The sequence below is a fragment of the Strongylocentrotus purpuratus genome, unplaced genomic scaffold (assembly GCF_000002235.5).
Source record: "Strongylocentrotus purpuratus isolate Spur 01 unplaced genomic scaffold, Spur_5.0 spur5_scaffold_6, whole genome shotgun sequence".
In the NCBI taxonomy this organism is placed as follows: Eukaryota; Metazoa; Echinodermata; class Echinoidea; order Camarodonta; family Strongylocentrotidae; genus Strongylocentrotus; species Strongylocentrotus purpuratus.
In genome coordinates this window covers 44,268,724-44,287,728 of record NW_022145612.1, presented here as the reverse complement: position 1 = coordinate 44,287,728, position 19,005 = coordinate 44,268,724, and the positions used below count along the sequence as shown (strand labels likewise).

The 19,005-nt window shown below is 36.5% G+C and overlaps 1 protein-coding gene across 1 annotated transcript in view; it reads right to left on the bottom strand.

Moving 5' to 3' along the window:
* Nucleotides 1-1,251: 1,251 nt before the first annotated feature.
* LOC115919281 (dual 3',5'-cyclic-AMP and -GMP phosphodiesterase 11A-like) overlaps nt 1,252-19,005 on the bottom strand; it is an 88,979-nt gene continuing 71,225 nt past the window's right edge. The window contains exons 12-20 of the mRNA XM_030972680.1: nt 17,610-17,717; nt 16,184-16,293; nt 7,867-7,957; nt 7,122-7,222; nt 6,437-6,514; nt 5,623-5,686; nt 5,114-5,188; nt 4,506-4,589; nt 1,252-3,848 (exon numbers count right to left, since the gene is read on the bottom strand). Of these exons, the coding sequence (XP_030828540.1) occupies nt 3,708-3,848; nt 4,506-4,589; nt 5,114-5,188; nt 5,623-5,686; nt 6,437-6,514; nt 7,122-7,222; nt 7,867-7,957; nt 16,184-16,293; nt 17,610-17,717 (852 nt within the window). The 3' untranslated portion in view covers nt 1,252-3,707. The remainder of the gene's footprint in view (nt 3,849-4,505; nt 4,590-5,113; nt 5,189-5,622; nt 5,687-6,436; nt 6,515-7,121; nt 7,223-7,866; nt 7,958-16,183; nt 16,294-17,609; nt 17,718-19,005) is intronic.

Below are 19,005 nucleotides of genomic sequence, written 5' to 3'. Positions count from 1 at the left end.
GCTTGTAAACCTCCATTTGTTTTGAGTATGAAGAGTGCATTTTGAAGTGTGTCATTTTGTCTTTCTCTTTTCTTGTTTTTGTTGGGGAGGGGGAGGGGTCAAAATAATGTATGTATTTGGATACTAGGAGAAACAATATGTCGGTCATATTTGTGTGTAACACAGTCTAACCAATATATTGAATTCACTCATTAAATCCAGAGCTGTGAACCATTTTAGAGCAAGCGTCATAAGCGTCTAGCCGAGGGAGATATCGGCACTAGACAAAAAACTATCATCATTATCATCATCATCATCATCATCATCATCATCATCATCATCATCATCATCATCATCATCATCATCATCATCACCACCACCACCACCACCATGATCAATATCATGCTGTCATTATCAACATTGTCATCATCATCACCACCAGTTATCATCATCACCACTGTCATCATCTGGCATCTTCATTATAATAATCATCATCAAATAACCATCCAATTAGTCCAATACAATCAAACATGCAACTTATTAATCTATCATATTTTGCAAGTCGAATATTGTTTTTTAGCCCTCTCCAAAAGCCTTTAAAGGCAGACTACACAAGTCATTTTGAACTTTTGTGGTCATTAATTTATTTCATTATTAAAGGTACTATGTCCCTTTTGCAGCCAACCTCAAATTCTGTAGAACTTTGCAGGAATTATGAATATGTCATGTGTGTCCTATCTGTGAAATTTAATCGTTAGCATTGTCCTCATATTCAAATTATGCAAGGAAACCCGTTTACTTGCTAGACTTCACTGTCAGACACTATTGAGTGACTGACTGGCTTTTTTTCTTCTTTGGTAATAACATACATGAAAAGAGTTGTAAAGGGTACATGAGCATTTGTCTACATCAATAACCCACTTCTTGTGATGGCCAAGATTAAACTGATTGAATCTTTGCGCACCATAAAACGTATGACCATTCGGTACAATTGTCTGAAAATCAAGACTATTACTTTTGGGCTCTATAGCCCTTAAGTCGATTTGACAACTAATAGTCGTTATTTTCCCACTTGAAGACATTTTCAAGACCCACCTTTTTTAGGGAAGTTCTAAATTAGTATTATCTGTCAAATGCAGTTGGAATTTAACTTTTTCATTTTTTTGGCCTGCAAATGGGACATAGTACCTTTAAAAGGATGTATTATATATAGTAAGAATTCAAAAAATATCTGCACACAAACACCCACAAAATCATCACACACATATGCACTGAAGGTAAGCCACTTTGATTTTATTCCATCTCTTTCAAGTTCCAATCTTATACATCGTTACTGTCTTAGATGTTATATGTTTCAGTATACTTCATCAACTATAGAACATCATACGATGACTGGGAGAATTTTCTCCAATGTAAAATAATATGGGCACGAAATCAATCATCTAAGAGAATACGTTTCAAGGATTACTATTTGTTAAAAGTGGATGAAATGGTACATAATATCTTCAATTCCAAAAGTGAGTTTTCTGATTACCGGTTTGTAGGTAGGGTTCTTCTTTTGAAGTATATCTTTTGCATGAGTCCCAGACTCCAAATAGTTTGCTTATGGTGCTAACACAATTAGCAGATGAACTTTTTTTGGCAGATAAACATGCTTGAGGTAGTTGATTCAATGCTTGACCGAAAAATCAATTTGGTAGTAGGGAGGTCAACAAAGTGTTGCTATAAGCATGTAAATGAGTTATATCATACGGGGGTGACAACGTTTCATTGCTTTATACAGCGTAGCCATGAGATAAGGTATGACAATTTTACATGAAATATTAACTGACCAATAAGATATATGAACCTGTTTACTAGGGGTATAAGATTTTTTTAGGGTAGGTCCCTTCGCTGTAACGTTTTCTGGAAAGGATATCAAATTTGTTTAATATCATTTGGAACCATTATCAGTGAATAATTTAAATTTGATAATTATATGATTTAAAAGTTTGGTATGATAAAGAATGAAAGTTGGTAAACATTGACTGGGATTTTCATAAAAGTATACTATTGACTTAGGGGTGACACACTGCAATGTCATCATGCTACAAAAGATCTCAATTATGCTTAAATAATAAAGTTGATTACAAGTCGAAATTATTAAACATATACATCATCTGTAAACCATAATTTATAATGATTACTTATTGGGAATAAGAAATGAAAGTACTTGTAGGTAATAAAATGTATATGTACATTTATTATAAGTTTGCTTTCTGATATAACAAATATGTACATTCATATTGTTAATAACAATATTCACATCACATTTGATTATTATTCAATTTCATTTTCATTCCACTTTTCAGTCTACTCTTTACACGTCTTCATACCTTCTTGAGTCAAACTTTTGATAATGAAATATTTAATAATCAGATAATCGGTCAGATTCGATCCTGAAATATGATATGCATGTACCGTTTACTCGACTAAGTTGTGACATAATTATGTCATGTTGAATGAAACGGCGATACTGTTTATTTCTTTAGAAGTAGAGAAAATGTGTATCCAATTAGCACTGATATTTTGTTTACAATAGTATTTTGCCTTTTGTGACGTGCACATAATAATATGGCATTGAATTATAAATACTCAAACTCCTTAACAGAACGACATTTTAACAAGTGAGTTATTTCCACCCCTCTCGGCATAACATTTCTGAATTCATTTAAAGGAATTTATTGCTGCCATGACAAATCAATTTTGTTCTTTAGTATTTACTGTAGCATAGTGCTACGGGAATTTACTCTTCATAAATCAAAATTATGGATTATTGAACGTTTATCATGGAGATCATCATGGGAGAAAAAGATCCTTGTTATATTAGTATTACGATCAAGTAGATCACATATACTAATGGTGAATGAAATTACAATTGAGAATAACCTCCTTTCTTTTCTTCTTCTTGTGTGTGTGGTGGGGGGGAGGGGCTGGTAAAGGGGGTTTCAATTGCTTCAAAATTCTAATTTTTCTTTACATGACAGTTTGTATTTCGAACGTTCAAGACGATTTAGGTATACTGCAGAGTGCAATATTAGGACCCTGTGATTATGCATTTCAGTATGGAATCATAACAAAATGACTCGTTAATTATTCCAACCTACATTCTGTTTCCGTCTTCATCATTATCTCTCTCTCTCTCTCTCTCTCTCTCTCCCTCTCTCTTTCTCTTTCTCTTTCTCTCACCCTCTCTCTCTCTCTCTTTCTCTTGCTCATAATTATTGGTTCCAACGAATTTGTCTAATTCCTGTCCATACACCCCCTGTTCATCCATATGCCATATCATCAAGTGGAGGGCAGATGGCTCAGTGGTAGAGCAGAGATCTCGTAACTGAGAGATCCTGGGTTCAAAACCAAATCGATGCACCAGTGCCCTTTGGTAAGGCGTAATTACTCCTAATTACTCAGTCCCTCAGAGAAGACTTCAAGCCATTGGTCACCTGGTTGCTTCCTCACAAGCATGCATATGCTTTCTTAATCAGTCAGGGTTAAAACAAACCATCAAACAATGTTCTCTTAAACCATTAATATTCCTTCTCAAGGTCCACATACTTCTATATATCGCTTTCAGAGTCTTGCTGTAGCATATCCTGTATCACGTGGTATCAATACTCTCTTGCATGCAAAGTCATTTAAAGTTCCAATCATTTCCAATTGGATATTGTTCATTCATGATACTTTGGGAACTATACGCTCCCTTGCTTCGAGTTGTGATAAGAGCTTTTTTTCCTTCTCTTTCTCTGTTCGTTGAGGTCGTACCACTTCTGTCTGTTAGCTGTCACACCATCCAGCATAGGTCTGAACTTGACTGACACATGAACGAGAGACTGTATGCGAAAGGAGGAAATTAAAACAGAAATACATGTCAAATGTGTTGGGTTATGTGTCTCATCACCGAGATAATATATTTCACAGGTAAAGTCAGTCACCTGCCTTGAACCATTTTTTTTTTTTTTACAGATCCCGATGTTTTAAAACTCAGGTCGTTAAACCTTATCCCCTTATCCAGAAAATGGATGGAAGAGTTACGCCCACATTCTTTGAAAAAGAAAACGAAATCATGTAGTGGAAATACTATTCCTGCAGGACTTTAAATTTCTCATTTGACGGAAAATATAAGACCCTCTCCTTTTATTACAATGCTGGATCTGCCTCTATTCCATCCCAAAATGTTCTGGTTATATTCCAAAGTCTAGACTCTAGAGTTATAACAGTGTCTTGACCATCGCATCAATGTAAAATGTTACAACAAAAAGCAAAAGAAAACTTTATTTAATTTGGGCCCCATCTCATAAAGAGTTGATATTAATCGCAACTTATTTTCGATTAATATCAATCGTAACTATATTCATAAACTTGCGGTTGATTGAAGGACTTGTAATTGATTTGGATCCATCGCAAATCTTTATAAGCGGGCCCCTTGTCCCGTTTGAGTTTCTCTTGTCATCTCACGTCGAGGTAATTGAGAAAAAACTATAACCTACCTCATAAAGTGGTATACAGACTCCGTCAATGAAACCAAGCTGCATTTCTGGGAGCTCATCTTTTCTGCTCCGGTCGAACATAGACTGAAATAAAAACAAGATCGTGGTTAAAGAATTTAAAGTAATTGATTTACATCGCTTTTCTTTATTCATAAAACGGTAAACACGAAAAAGAAAATCATACTGTAAGTGTAAGACTTTGATTCAAAGTTTCTCAGTCTCATATGATAATACTATTAATAATTTCTTTCTTTTAACATAATAGGTTTGTTAAGTTTGTTGTTATGATTGTCAAGCAATTATTTTATCTTAAAGAATATCTTTAAGATAAAATAATTGCTTGACAATCAAAACAAACTACAATATTATATTCTCACAAAATAGAGGTAATTATATTTGCAAGACATACTCAAATCATTTCGGTATATGTTTCATGTAATTTTAAAAGATCATGTACGGCACCAGAGAATACCATGACATTTTAAACATAAATGATTAGTCGGAACACTGCAAAATTCTTCCACATACAAAATGATGGATCGGACAGTGTTCATTCGTTTTCCGGGAATTCTTCAATTCATTAATCCACAGAATTCAGCGATGCTTACCGTGGGTTCGATTTTGAGTTCCTTCCGCTCCATGTCTCCCTGATCAAAGAACTCACTCGTCACCAGTTCGGCGATCTAAAAAAGAAAGTGAGAGAAAGAAAGAAAGCGTAAAGATGCAAATATAAACTACTTTATGTACGGAATGTTTCAGGTCAAGTATGTGTTCCAGACCGTATTCGGACACCTACCCCCTGGACATCTACCCCCGGATAACCACCCCAGTCAACTACCCCCTATGACGACTACCCCCTAGGGCAACCACCCTCTAGGACGACTACCCCCAGGACAACTACCCCCTAGGACAACCATCATCTAGGACCTAGAAGATGGAATCCTTTATAGAGGGGGGGGGGGGTGTAGAATATACCTGGGCAGTCCCGCGTGCAGAAGACCAACTACAAATAATATTCCCTTCTCCCGGGATTCAATATAATAATGGCTTCACCTTTCATCCTATTCTATAAAATACAGTACTTTCAATTAATAATGATTTTCTTCTTATGACTCACTTTCTGTTGTATCCTCCATGGTTTCGTGCTCGCAGCAACATCACTCGCCGTCATCAATATCGACCTGCATGTCGGTATGGGGGGAAAAATGATATGCTGTTCAACATTGTGTGATGAACCTTACAAAATAATCATGCATTTACCAAGAGGAAATACGACCCTAAGAGTTTGCTTTGAAGGAAACATAACAATCTGAAAAGGGGATTGGTGAAAATTTAACTCGGACTTAGATGAATAAGAAAGTTATAACGTTTGAGAGTTGCTAGCACTAGTCATATATTCCATATTGTTTGTCTGATCTCGTTCAACTTTCCCTGATCTGTTTCTCTGATGATTTTTTTTTCTTTCATCTCTAAAGCCGACTTGGTAGAAAACGCTATTGCACTTTAAGTTACGTTGGGCGTAAGAAATTTCATGTTTCAGGGAGAAGCGTTAGCTCGTTTTCTCTTCTCAATCCTTTCATGCACTGCTACAATTCTAATCCTCTCCCCCACAATTGTTATCCAGGGATTCAAAAGATACTTTAAGCCACCGTTGCATTTATTTTCAAAGCTTCTTTTTATCGAAAGAAAAAACAATGCCGCTAAGAAGTAGGCTACAGCATAATTACTCTAAATCGTACTCTCTATGTTCTAAAGGGATACCATTTCACTTGCAATTCATGTTAATATTTTCGGCTTCGTTTTGATTCATATGATTATTTCCAAGCATGTAGAATATTTGTATCGGCTTTTTGTGTGTGCATTAGTTTTGTTTTGCCTAATACCTTTAGATCTTGCAAGCGGTATACAACGCTGTGTCACTGCACACTTACCTGAGTAGTTCTTTGTTTTGTGGTGAATTCCAGTTATGGGTCTGATTCCTTATCATCTCAAAGAATTGGCCCCGAACTCTGAAAATAAATTAATCACACAGGAAATGTGAAAATAATTCTTTATTGACTGAAAACTGTTATGAACTTCGAGGGTCCATGTACAAACAAACAGTAGGCGCCACTGAATTAAGAAACAAACTTTGTGTTCACAAAAAGAATGGAGAATCATTTTTCATGTCCTACAGATCATAGATAATTTGATATTTTGTTAAAGAAAGAAAGTTAAAGAATTGGTGTATTATACAGCTGTCATCACACCAATTGTTTCGGCAATTTTGACCCATGAAATATTTAAAGAAAGTTGGCAGCTGCGACTATATTACAAACCTTGGCTTAAAGCCCAACTACACTACTTATAGCTACTTGCGCCCTCTATATAGCAAACAATGCCTAATCGGTAACCATTAGTCCCCATGGTTCTCTTCTTCTTAAGTTGAGAGCAGATTTGATGAGATAACCACCTGTCAGTGACCTTGCAGGGAGGTTTAATCCCTCCTGGCTAAACTAACGCAGACGGATTTTAAAGAAAGAAACATAACGCTCCGAGAGAAACAAGAGAAAATATCGGGCATTTCTGTTTTAATTTGGCGACCCTTGAGCGGTGGAGGAGATGAGAGAGACTTACTTGAAGTGGAGGGCGAGGTCGGTCGAGATTATCGAATGCTTGAGGATATTCATTGCCTCGCTATACTGCTCAGGTGACAAGTTCCCGAAGATGTTGTGACCCTGAAGAAGAAAAAAGAAAATCGAACACTTGGGTTTAAAAAGGATTCAATTTCCATCCCCGGGCCTGCTATACTTGAGAAGAAACTCTATTAGCTACTTGAAAAATGCCATTGACGGTGTAATGGTAATCTCCAATGTGATGTGGATAAAATTATAATGGGTCGGTATTTTCCTGTGACAGTCACTATGGAAGATTGTGTTAAAAGATAAATGACTCTAATTATTGTCATTGCCAAGTTGTATTCCATTATAATTACTACCATCAACACAACCACCGCAATCCTGAAAAACATCATCATCATCGTCCTCGTCACCAACATCGAAAACACTCATTATCATCATCTTCATCTCCGTCATCTTTATCATCATCCCCTTCATCCTTGCCATCATCACCTTAATTATCCACCTCATCAGCCTCACTATACTCTACATAAACATCCCATTCTCCGTCCCAACATTAACATCATCTCTTTCGGTTTCCATGGATCATAATATTCTCATTTGCCTCTGTTTTTTGCCGACACCTTCGCTCTAAACAAGTTTGAAATGTTTTTCAGGCTGTTATAGGGCATGGAGAGAAAATACAGCAATACTTGTATATTTTTTCTCTTGTTTGTTGACTGTTACTTAGAAAAGAGACTTACCTGGCTACTAAGAATCATGACTGCGTGGTTGAAGTGATGATACTCCATGGTAGCCTTAGAACCATACAGCTGAGCTAGAGGTGACTGAGACCTACCGAGAGACAAAGAGAGAAAACACCATTGAGAATTATTAATATCATCACTATAAAGTTGTTAATATCATCACTATATCATTATTATTTTCATTATTATTATAAGAGTTATTAATATCATCACTATAAGAATCATGAATATCATCACTATAAGAATCATGAATATCATCACTATAAGAATGATTAATATATGGGATCGTTATCACCATCACCACCATCATTATCATCATCATCTTCATCTCCGTCGTCTTTATCATCATCTTCTTCATCCTTCTCATCGTCCTCTTCGTCGAAAAGAGTATTATTTCAAATAAAACAATAATGAACCGACAGTCTGAAGAGGGAATATTATAGACATGTAAAGAAATGCAAAGAAATGGAAAATCATTATATTTTTTATCTCAATCATAATTTTTCATATAAAAGAAATCACGGTATAAATACAGTGTTAAATATTCATAGATCATTATCACATATTTGGATCAAACAGAATATAATTGAAAAATGTAAAGATGATATTTAATCAGATTACAGCACAACGCGATATCTTTGAAGATGCTTGCATTCCTCTTGTTCGCTCTCTGCTTTGTTTTCAAACCAAATACCGGCAACTTAGTGCCAGTTGTACACCGTCAAAAACATTTGTTTTTCTCGCTAAGCCAAAGCCAGCATACACAACTCCTCGGTTTTCTCATCATTATGTAAATTGTATCCAAGGTAAGCATCCCTATATCTGTAATACTTGTCAATCGAACCATCTTACTACAAGCCAACAACATACACAGCCACTCCGGTTTCCGTATTTTTTCGCCCCGTCCAGGGAAATCCATCGATTTTCACCTGAAACTTTGTCTACTCGTATTTCTTTTTCTCACTCGTGCGTTCCAGTTAATGAGTAACCCAATCCCAGGAGAGCCTCGTACAACGTGTATTTATGCATTAGGCTTTTCGCTAGAAGCAGCCCACGACCTTACTATACCCTATTCAAGGAAGATCGGACAGAATTTGGTTTTACACGGTCAGTACTGGTGTCTTAGGAGGTAAATAGTTTAGACAATGAAACCATTTCCTCCCCCCCCCCCCCCCGCATGGACATGATTATAAGCTACTGTAAACCTCTGGGCTACAATAAACCCCATGGGCTCACTGTCGTGATGAACTATTATCAAACACAATACTAACAATGATGTACGCGGCAAACGTAATGAAGAATCGTTATTTAGGCCTACTGATGAAAACGTTGTCACTACTTTGAAACAACGCAATTAGCCATTTTTCAAAAAACTGGTGTGAGAGTCACTGGTAAAGTTGTGATGTGTAAAAATTGTATCCATTCATATTACGTAGCCGTCGATGAAACCAATATAATAATATCAATATTTGCAATAATTCAATGTTGCTACAAACCTCGCCCCCGTCATGAAGTGATATCACGTGAAATGGCATTGTATCAGATGCATATGCCCCCCACGCATAATCTTATGTAGATATGAACGTAGCCGATCCAAAGCTCCCATACTTGTTTTTGTCGTGAAAACTAATCGAATGCCCCCGTGATTTTGTATGGCACATAATTATTATAATAGGATATTGAAATTGTCCAAGGGTTATTTTTACAGGAAGAAAGCGATCGTGTTCTATTCAAAGCTCAAACTATTTTCCAACACAAAACGAAAAAATAGGGCCTAGTCGCCTGTATACAGATGACTTTTTTTTGGGGGGGGGGGGGAGGTCACTATTATTTGTTCTCTTAGTAGCAGAATTGTGCCTGTGGTAGTATTTTGGGTGAGTGTACTCTATCGATGAGGCTTCTACCGTGGAAGGACTTATCTTGTTTTGCTCTGATAAAATCTTTAAAAAATTCTCCTTCAGAGGTAACTTTGGGAGTGTGAGTTAAAGGGGGGGGGTGTGATTTCCTGGTTAAAGCAAAGGAATCGTGATTATTCGTAGAATTGTAATGTCTAGCTCCAACCAATGGTATTTTCAATAACCTTGTACGTTGCCTATTGAAGTGTGAGAACATGAGTAGAGTTATTACGTAATCCACACATTCTATGGGATGTTCTTTTGTACAATATTTTATTGGTTATTGAAATCGCTCAAGAGAAGAAAAAAAAAATCGAAAAAAGCGATCGTGTTCTATATATTCAAACAAAGCTCATACTATTTCCCAACACAAGTTGAAAAATAGTCGCCGATATACAGATGACTTGTGGGGGGAGGGGCACTTTGATTTGTCCCATTCCTACTATTATTATTATTATTAGCAGAGTTGTGCCTTGAATACGGGTGAGTGTACTCTATTGATGAGCCTTCTCCACTGGAAGAACTAAACTCGTGTTGCTCTGATAATCTTTAAAGATTTCTCCATGAGAGGCAATTTTGGAAGTGTGAGTTAAAGCGAAGTCTAACCGCCTCGAAAGGTTTTGAGAGTCGAAAATAGGAAATATTAGGAGAGCGCATTATTGGTAATATAAATATGAGAAGACGCATTGGGTAAAATGTATATGTAAAATTCTGCCTTACGTCCGCAATATACTCTCGATTGACCGTTGCGTTTAAATTCTTTCTATTCTTTTTTAATAGTCTTTTTATTTTGTTGTTGTTGCTTGTTTTACGCTCCTCTTATATGACCGTTTGCTTGCAATCACATTAATTCATAATACATAATGAATAAAACAATTTATTGTGTCTAAAAAATCATGCTAATCAAAAAGAGCATGCATTGATATTTTGTAAGTGAATCGTCACTAATATCAATGGACGAGTTAATCGAATCCAACAGAAACTAGGAATTTTCATGATATGTCCCTAACGCGGATTGAGCCGAGTGAAAGCTCCTTTAAAATCCTTTCAAATGACGTCTATAAACCAGTAGACTAGGCGGCAACGCGTGACATTTACCTGCCGAATATCTGCCCCTCAGGCGGCGCGAAATCCGACTCCATCCGATCCACTCATCTATCCGTTCATTTTGAACGAATCCCGAACGCCAGGGCACGTATCGCCCGTATACACATTCGCCCTTCTATAAGACTCGCCCTTTCAATACACTTTGCAGCGAAGGCCCGTGCGCGAAAGTGTTTTGGCAGGTTAATTCTAAAAGAAGGGGGGGGGGGACGTCTGATTTGCCCTCTTAATGCAGGGTCCTCGGGATTTCTTTAAATAATTAATCGTGACCTGAGAGGCCGGGTAGAACGGATAAATCTGAGAGTAGGGGTACGTCCGTCCACAAAAAAAGAGGATAATTTGAGCTCGAGACGAGTAGGCCTACTGAAGTGGATTAGTAAGGTCAATTATCTTGAATAGGAAGGAAAAAACACAAAAGGTAGGTCTACTGTCGAGACGCTTAATCGTGAGACTTAATTTGGATGATCCCAAGGCACCTGAAATGAACGACGAATAATAAAAGTCCCGGTTGTGCTTTGTATTCCTGCACTTTGGTTTAAAGATGATACATTTTGCTCATTTTTTGCGATTGGGACAAAAACCGCTCCTTTCTTAACAAATGGAATCGTTTAACTGCATTAGTGCACTTGTTGACGAATAATCTGATGTAGAAGGAGATACAGTGTCTTATGAATAAAGGATTTCTTGATACTTGGACTTATTTTTTGTAATAGAAAAATACAATTCGGGCAGGATTTTCTTTGTGAATTAATAAACACTTTCATCCTCTCGATAAATCCCAAATCGAGTACTTTTCCTCTTTGTTTAACTAACATTACCCTTTCGACAAGAGTAACTCTATATCCGAACCCAATTACTACAACATCCAAACCGTTTTAAGATGGTAATAATAAAATTGGAAGGACAAAAATTGCTACGACGAAATAAAATATTAAAATATTCATAAGAGAGGGCCCTCTTATACAAGGTTCTCTTGCAAATCGGTTTTATGCACTTAAGTGACTACCATGTATAAAGAACACAGAATAAATAAATAGATGAATAAACATATACGAGGATTCATGATAAAACAATCCACCTTGTACATCATAGCATTTGTCTAAAAAAACATATTTTTAGGTGATTTGTGCATTTCTCATCCAAGTGCTTTCGTGAAAAAGAATATCCCCAGGGAAGCACAGAATATATTACTTTGATGGTAAGGAAGTTGAAAATGGAAGCCGCAAATGTTGGTGATGTATTTTTAGATCGTTGGAAAACATGAACAGAGCCAGATAGACAAAAAATATATTGACAGAATCAGGCAAATAAAGAGGTTTGTTCTTCTTTTAAAGACAATATTAATGGAACTTCCTTCAAAGTGAATACATTATTCAGGGAGTTTCGATGGATCAACCCACTTATTGACTGATAATTATATCCTATAATCCTACAATGATGAATACATGATAGAGCAATATTCTGAGGATTATCATTGGTAAAAAATGAGAGTGATCCGTGTTATTATAGCCATGGCAACAGAATTAATCCTCTTTATTTCGTAATATATCGTATAAATCAGGTATGCATGTGGAAAGGATTTTAAAACATATTCTCTTAAAAGAGTTTAAACAAATATTATGATTGAAACAGCAAATTTCTTGGTTTGAATGCTTCTTCCAAAGAGTCAACGTCTGTTTCAGGGTCTTCATTAGACTTTTCCCAGACGAGTTTATTGAACTGTGCACCTCGGAGAAATTATAATCCCCACTCATTCTTCATTGTGGGATGAAGTACGTTCCACCTCACTATAATTATCATATATACTCCGATTTATCAGGGATTCGAAACGATGAGGAAGGAGGGGTGTAGAAAATCAATGCACTCGTCTAGAACAAGACGAGGTACTCGTAGTCACTAGAGAATGGGGTTGGCACCACACCCTTCGATATTAAGTATTGTGGATCCCCAGAAAGAACAGAGCCATTTTACGCTCTGAATATAAACTATCCAGGCATTTCTTTCAGTTCTTAATTCGTATTTTGATTATTTTTTTGTACCCAAGTATTTGAAATTTATGCACCAAACCAAATCAGGTTGCAAATGAAAGGGTATTTTACTTTGTTTTGGAGGGCTGGGGGGGGGGGGAGCACAACATTTGTCGATGAATCAGTACCGACGCCATACATAACGGTTCGAAATATTCTCAGCGAACAGCCATAGCCCCTTCCTTCACTTTCCTGCCTTCAATTTGAGAGTGTTCGATTTCCTGTGCAAACATATTTAATGGTTGAAAGAAACGTCCTCTACCCGAGACGGTAAGACAACTTGTTGACAGAGACTCATATTACTCAGGATACTCCTCCGTGCAAACTAATGTGCCGTGATGGGCGGGAAAATATATGTATCGACGTTCGCGCTCGACGAGAAATGCAGTCAAAATGGACAAAGCAAGTTTGCTCTTCATTTTAATGGCACCTGTATACCAAAGTTAAACAATATAGTTGCACTCTTTTGCTCCTGTACGGCCTAGACAATTCCCTCTCTCACGACCCCAATCCCCTACCTCCCTCTTTTTCTTTCTTTCTCTTTCTCTCTCTCTCTTTCTTTCTCTTTCACTCTCTTTCTTTCTCTTTTTTCTCTCTATCTATCTCTCCCCAGTTTCTGCCTTCCGCTATCCATCTTTCTCTACTCGATCTCACATTCGTTTTGTACTTTATTATAAAAGTGATTCCAGACGGTAATGGCATGCAACACATTTTTTTCTTTCTTCTATAATTCCCTCTCTCAGTCTTGTCATAATTCTGACGGATATCACAAAATTATGCAAATCAGTCTAATTAAGGCAGCTCTTTTGACAGACACGTACTACAAGTGGGGGGGGGGGGTAATATAAGACTATCACTGATGATAAAGCAGATCGGTACAAAAGGTACTAACTTTATCGTGTTTGTGTTCGCATAACACAAGTAATAATATGATGATAAGCTTCAACGAGATATTATTTTTATAAGATGGACAAAATAAATCCCGGAGAATCTTTTTTCTTTCTCTTTCCGATTTAACCGGAAACAATTTTCATCAAAATATTTGCATGTATTTTTTTTGTGTGGTAACGTCAGACAGCGGTTTCCCCTTTCTGACATTCAGAATTATTATGCTCTGTCATTACAACATTCTTTTTCTTTTAGTCACAAACTAATTTCATGTCGGCATTCATCATGAAAATTCATCTAAACGTGAATATCTTTCTTGTTCACTCACTAAGCCGGTGAGCTACCGTTCCCTCATCGTAAATTCACGCTGCGTTCACTGTCATGGGCGAAATTACCGTCAAAACCCAAAATGGAAAAAGCCCGGGGCTTGCATATAGAATAAATCAAGTAACACTCATAATTCCATTACCCCCTTACAAGACAAAGTCCTATGTGCTTACACATACTCAGCTAGAGGCAGAAGAGTTTTTTCCCATCCTCCATTCCTCCGTGCTACTTATTTGTATACCTTCCAAGAACTGCGAGGGATGGTGAAGATTCAGGGTCAAAAAGACAATCTAATTTTAGCTGCTGATATCTGCTGAAAGGCAGAAGGACGCAGACTCATATCATTTTACATAGAGTTAGCGACCTTAATGTGATCAGCAGACAAGCACAGTAACACATTACCGTTAATAATGATTTATGACAAAGATTTGGCTAAGCATGTAATATGAAAATGCCCAGGTGTGTGAATTAGGTGTGAGCAGTTTTTTTTTAGAGAAGGAGTTTACACGAGGAAGTTATCAGGTATTCAGAATTTAAAATTCCTCAACATAATATCAATTAAAAAGAATGTCATCGAAGGAATATAACCAACATAATAAACAGGAAGTAAAATGCCCCTCCCCCGGAAATTAGTTTCGTATAGGAAATCACGGCGACTCCACTACATGTTTTCTTCGTGCCTTTTTTGCCTTGAATAGTGTTCTGATTTATACTTGGCTTTCTCGTGATATCTCTCAAAGCAAATTGCTTCATACCGAGATACGACATACGACAAAAATATCAAGCTATTTTTACATTCCCATCGTATTGACAAAGCCTCTTTCGAAAGATTATCAATACAAAGATGCCTGGGCGAATTCTTTCCGAAACATGAAATCCTTTCATGCCGATATTGTGACCTCTAGAAGGACTTTCTCAAGAGACGAAATAAAAACAGTATGAACACGGCTCTGGATAATAATAGGCCTGTACCTGTCGAAGCTAACTTACAAGGATTTGTCCTTCGAAAAGACATACGCATTATACGCTTGTCTTAGCTATCTGATCTGTAGAGCTTCTTAACTTACGCGTATAACCAAAGGCCTTGCTTTACTTGTGACCTTAACATTTCCAACAGACTTCATGAACAACTTGAGAAAAAAAAGGACTTCAAGCTATTCTGTCTTTCTCCTCAATGAAATTCGATGACGGCATGGCGGCAACCTTAAGGATTCTAAATGTAGGACATGTCAGCGAACTTCCTTCGCAGAGAGACATGTATCTTCTCTATTTTAGTCACTGTGAAAGAGCGATTCCATACGTTGTAATTTTCTTCTTCAAATGTTTTTAGCTGTACATACGGTATTAAATTTCATGATGCGTTTATTAGCGCGCCAAAATATATCTTATACAGTGTTGATTGCAAAATTTCATCTCAAGACGCTGTCCGTAACCATGAAACATCTCGGCATCACAAAGGAAGACGGCGTGGAAGATCAATAGCAAAATAATATGATCACAATAAAGGCCTCTGTTGCTTTGAATCAGGAAAAGATCACCGTAAGAACACATTCTAGCATGTCTATGACAAATGGTTAATTTATGTAAATATTCCTCTCGGGAGAAAATGTAGTGCTTTGAGGGATAATCCCGAGACATTATTCGGAGCGCATTATCGAAAAGATTATGATTTATCCATTTCTAAGGGGGTCGATGGATTTACGTTCAGACACATACTGTTAAAAGATTGATTGTGCAACATAAATCTCTCAATTATTCATACTCATCGACAAAAGCATGCATTTCAATCGAATAAAAATCTTCAACAACTCGCCCATCAATATGCTGCTTATGGAAAACTTTTATACATGTACAGTGAAACCTGCTTACGTGACCACCTGTCTACAAAGAGCACATTTTTGTTTCCCTTGAAAATGGGTTCTTATTGAAACACGAACTAAAGGATCCTGTCTACAAATACCACTTTTTGTGTTTCACTTGGGTGGTGGATATAGACAGGTTTGAGTTGACTGTAGTTCAATTTGAGTCGCTTGTTCTTAGTATGTAAAGTTGAAAGAATTGACAGTATCTTACTTTTCTTGGTAGGCATTATTCGTTCCTCTGTGATCCAGGTCATGGCAGAGACACCCTACAAGGAGTGTTAGCTGTTCGATATCCGACAGGTACTTGGCTACCCCTGTATTCTGTTAATTGCAAGAGAGACAGTTTAAAGAGAAAGTTGAGTTCTGGGAAGAGGGGAAAATAATTTGTGAGCGTTATCATTGTTATTATGCAAGTATGGAAGAACATCAGATAAAAAAATGTTCCTTGACAAGCATGGCTCTTCAAATGCCTTAATATTCTAAATGTGGCATGTAACTGGATAAAAATCGGGACGGATTTTTACGCCACATGTTCGTGTAGTCCCATATACATATTTCTGTGTACAGTGCTTGTAACTTTACCAAGACTGGGCCAAATTTCTGATCATTTTGTTGATTCCAGAACCTTGCAGTACACACCAATACTTATTTGCTAGATGATCAACCTTTTCTGATCGATTCCACACAATTTATGTCAAAATGCAATCGCATGACCAGAACTCAACTTTATCTTTAAGCTTTTTTGTTTGATTGTAGTGCGCAGTGATGATCGAGGTCACATGCAGAATAACATATTTATTGAAAGTTATTACGAGACAACAAAGTTCAGGCACTGCAGCATGTCCAAGGCGAATAAAAGTTATATACTCATATTCATAGTTTTACATAAAAAGTATATGCTTGGAAAAAGTGGAAACGTATCTGGGGTGCTGTAAATTTAGATTTTATAATCATTTCTATTCCTGGAAAATAAATAATAGAAAATAGTTGCTTTGGTTTAAGATAGAAAGTAACATTTTAATCGTACTTGTCACAGAGTAGAATTGAAAAAAGATGTACAACACCATACTATTTAATGCTTGTTCACAGGGTATAGTATTGCTAATAATAACGAATAGTAATTGGTTTGTATGAATTCAGTTGGATAATATATCTTTCATTTCTCAATCGCGATTCGTGACCTACATATTATGACCAGAAGTACTCCATCGATTTGGTTGAACCTATACATTAGGGATGAATTAGATCAACAAACTGATGAATACACAGATTGTAATTAACTTGTTTTGATGTGGTGACATAAGTCGACATTGCTCGATTATATTTTCTAGGGCATTATCGGAAACGAGGGTAATTGGTAATTCAATAGAGAGAGAGAGAGAGGAGCACTGAGCACTATTCAAACATTGCTGTGTAAATGTCAGAATAACATTCAATTTACATTGCTCAATCGCTCAAGCTGCATATCTCGCAATACTGTGGACGACTGACGTGAAAATGGCTTATGAAATGAATGACTCCCGTTTAGATCAGTCAAACGTAACCCTCTATTCCTAGAGCTAAAAATTAGAACGTTTCAATTTGATTAACTAAATTAATTTGAGATTAGAGAGTGTAATAAGGATATACTCACTAACCTGTAGTATGGCAAACATGACTTGCTGAACATTGAAGGCATGTCTAAAGTTGTGGTAGGCAACAGGCCTGTAGTTCTTGCGTACTGTCAGCAACCATCGACTCAAGACCTGCAATCGAAGATTATCAGCATGAAAAGTAACTTCAATAAGTGTATACTCCAATAATACTAATAGTCGACATGAAAGTAAACTAAAACAGTTACAATCAAGACCAAGCAGCTTCCACAAAAAATGATTTAAAAATATAAAAAATGATTAAAAATATAAAAAATGATTAAAAATATAAAAAATAATATATATGTATTGTCGATCATGTCATCGGGGCATTTGAGAAATGAATACGACTATAAATAATGTCTGTGTATTTACAGGAATGGTGTTCTTTGAAAGATAAATGTTCATGAATGCACATTAAAACATAAATATGGGAAGATCAAAAAATATAAGAGAGAGAGAGAGGGGGAATATATCACAGAGAGAGAGAGAGAGAGATAGGGGACAAAGCAGAGAGTAAGTGAGCAAGAGAGAGAGAGATAGAGATAGAGATAGAGAGGGTGGATTAGCGACTGCCTGAACTGAAATTGATGACTGCCAAAATGAAAGGTCAAATTATGGAAGTATCAGCCGTTGAGGGTCATATCTAATTAAATCTCAATAAAGCGCTAATCAAATAGGACTTTAATTTGATAGGTTATTAAATGAATGGCAGTCTCTGTTAGATATGAAACAACTGGTTGCATCATGCCTACAGGCATATTACGTAGCCCAGCAGTTCAGTAATGTAGAATGTCGTCATTGAATATCGTGTTTCTATCGGGATTTTCCAGTAATAATAATAAAAAGATAACTCTGCGGAGGTCAACATTAATGAACACTATGTATCAATTATGAAAGAGAAAAAAGAGAATATGTTCTTCTTATGGAGCATGAACAATACTTTTTATATCGACTAAATTAGCCAAATAATTTCCTGTTATTCCTTGAAAGTGTTTTTACTTCTTCTATATAATCAATGCGATAACCGCATGCACTATTGCTGAGAATAAGTAAGCATACTAATTTTATAGATCGTTTTTAACCACTAACATCACAATCCCTTGTAAAGCAAGCAGCTGCACCTAGTCTTTCTAACAACAACTGAGATTTTAAGTAAACTGAATCTCAGGTATATTAAAGATTTAAATGACATTCATTGAAAAGATGCAAACTGCAAAAAATTATTGGAAATTTAATAATTGTGATTAACAGCACTACGTTACTAATATTTTCACACTGATTAACAACAAATAAACAACATAAATCATGAAGAGAATGGAATAATTCCTATTCCATTCCAATGATCTTTAACAAAATAAGAGCTATTCCCCCCGGCTCACACGAGGCGTTATTTTCTGAC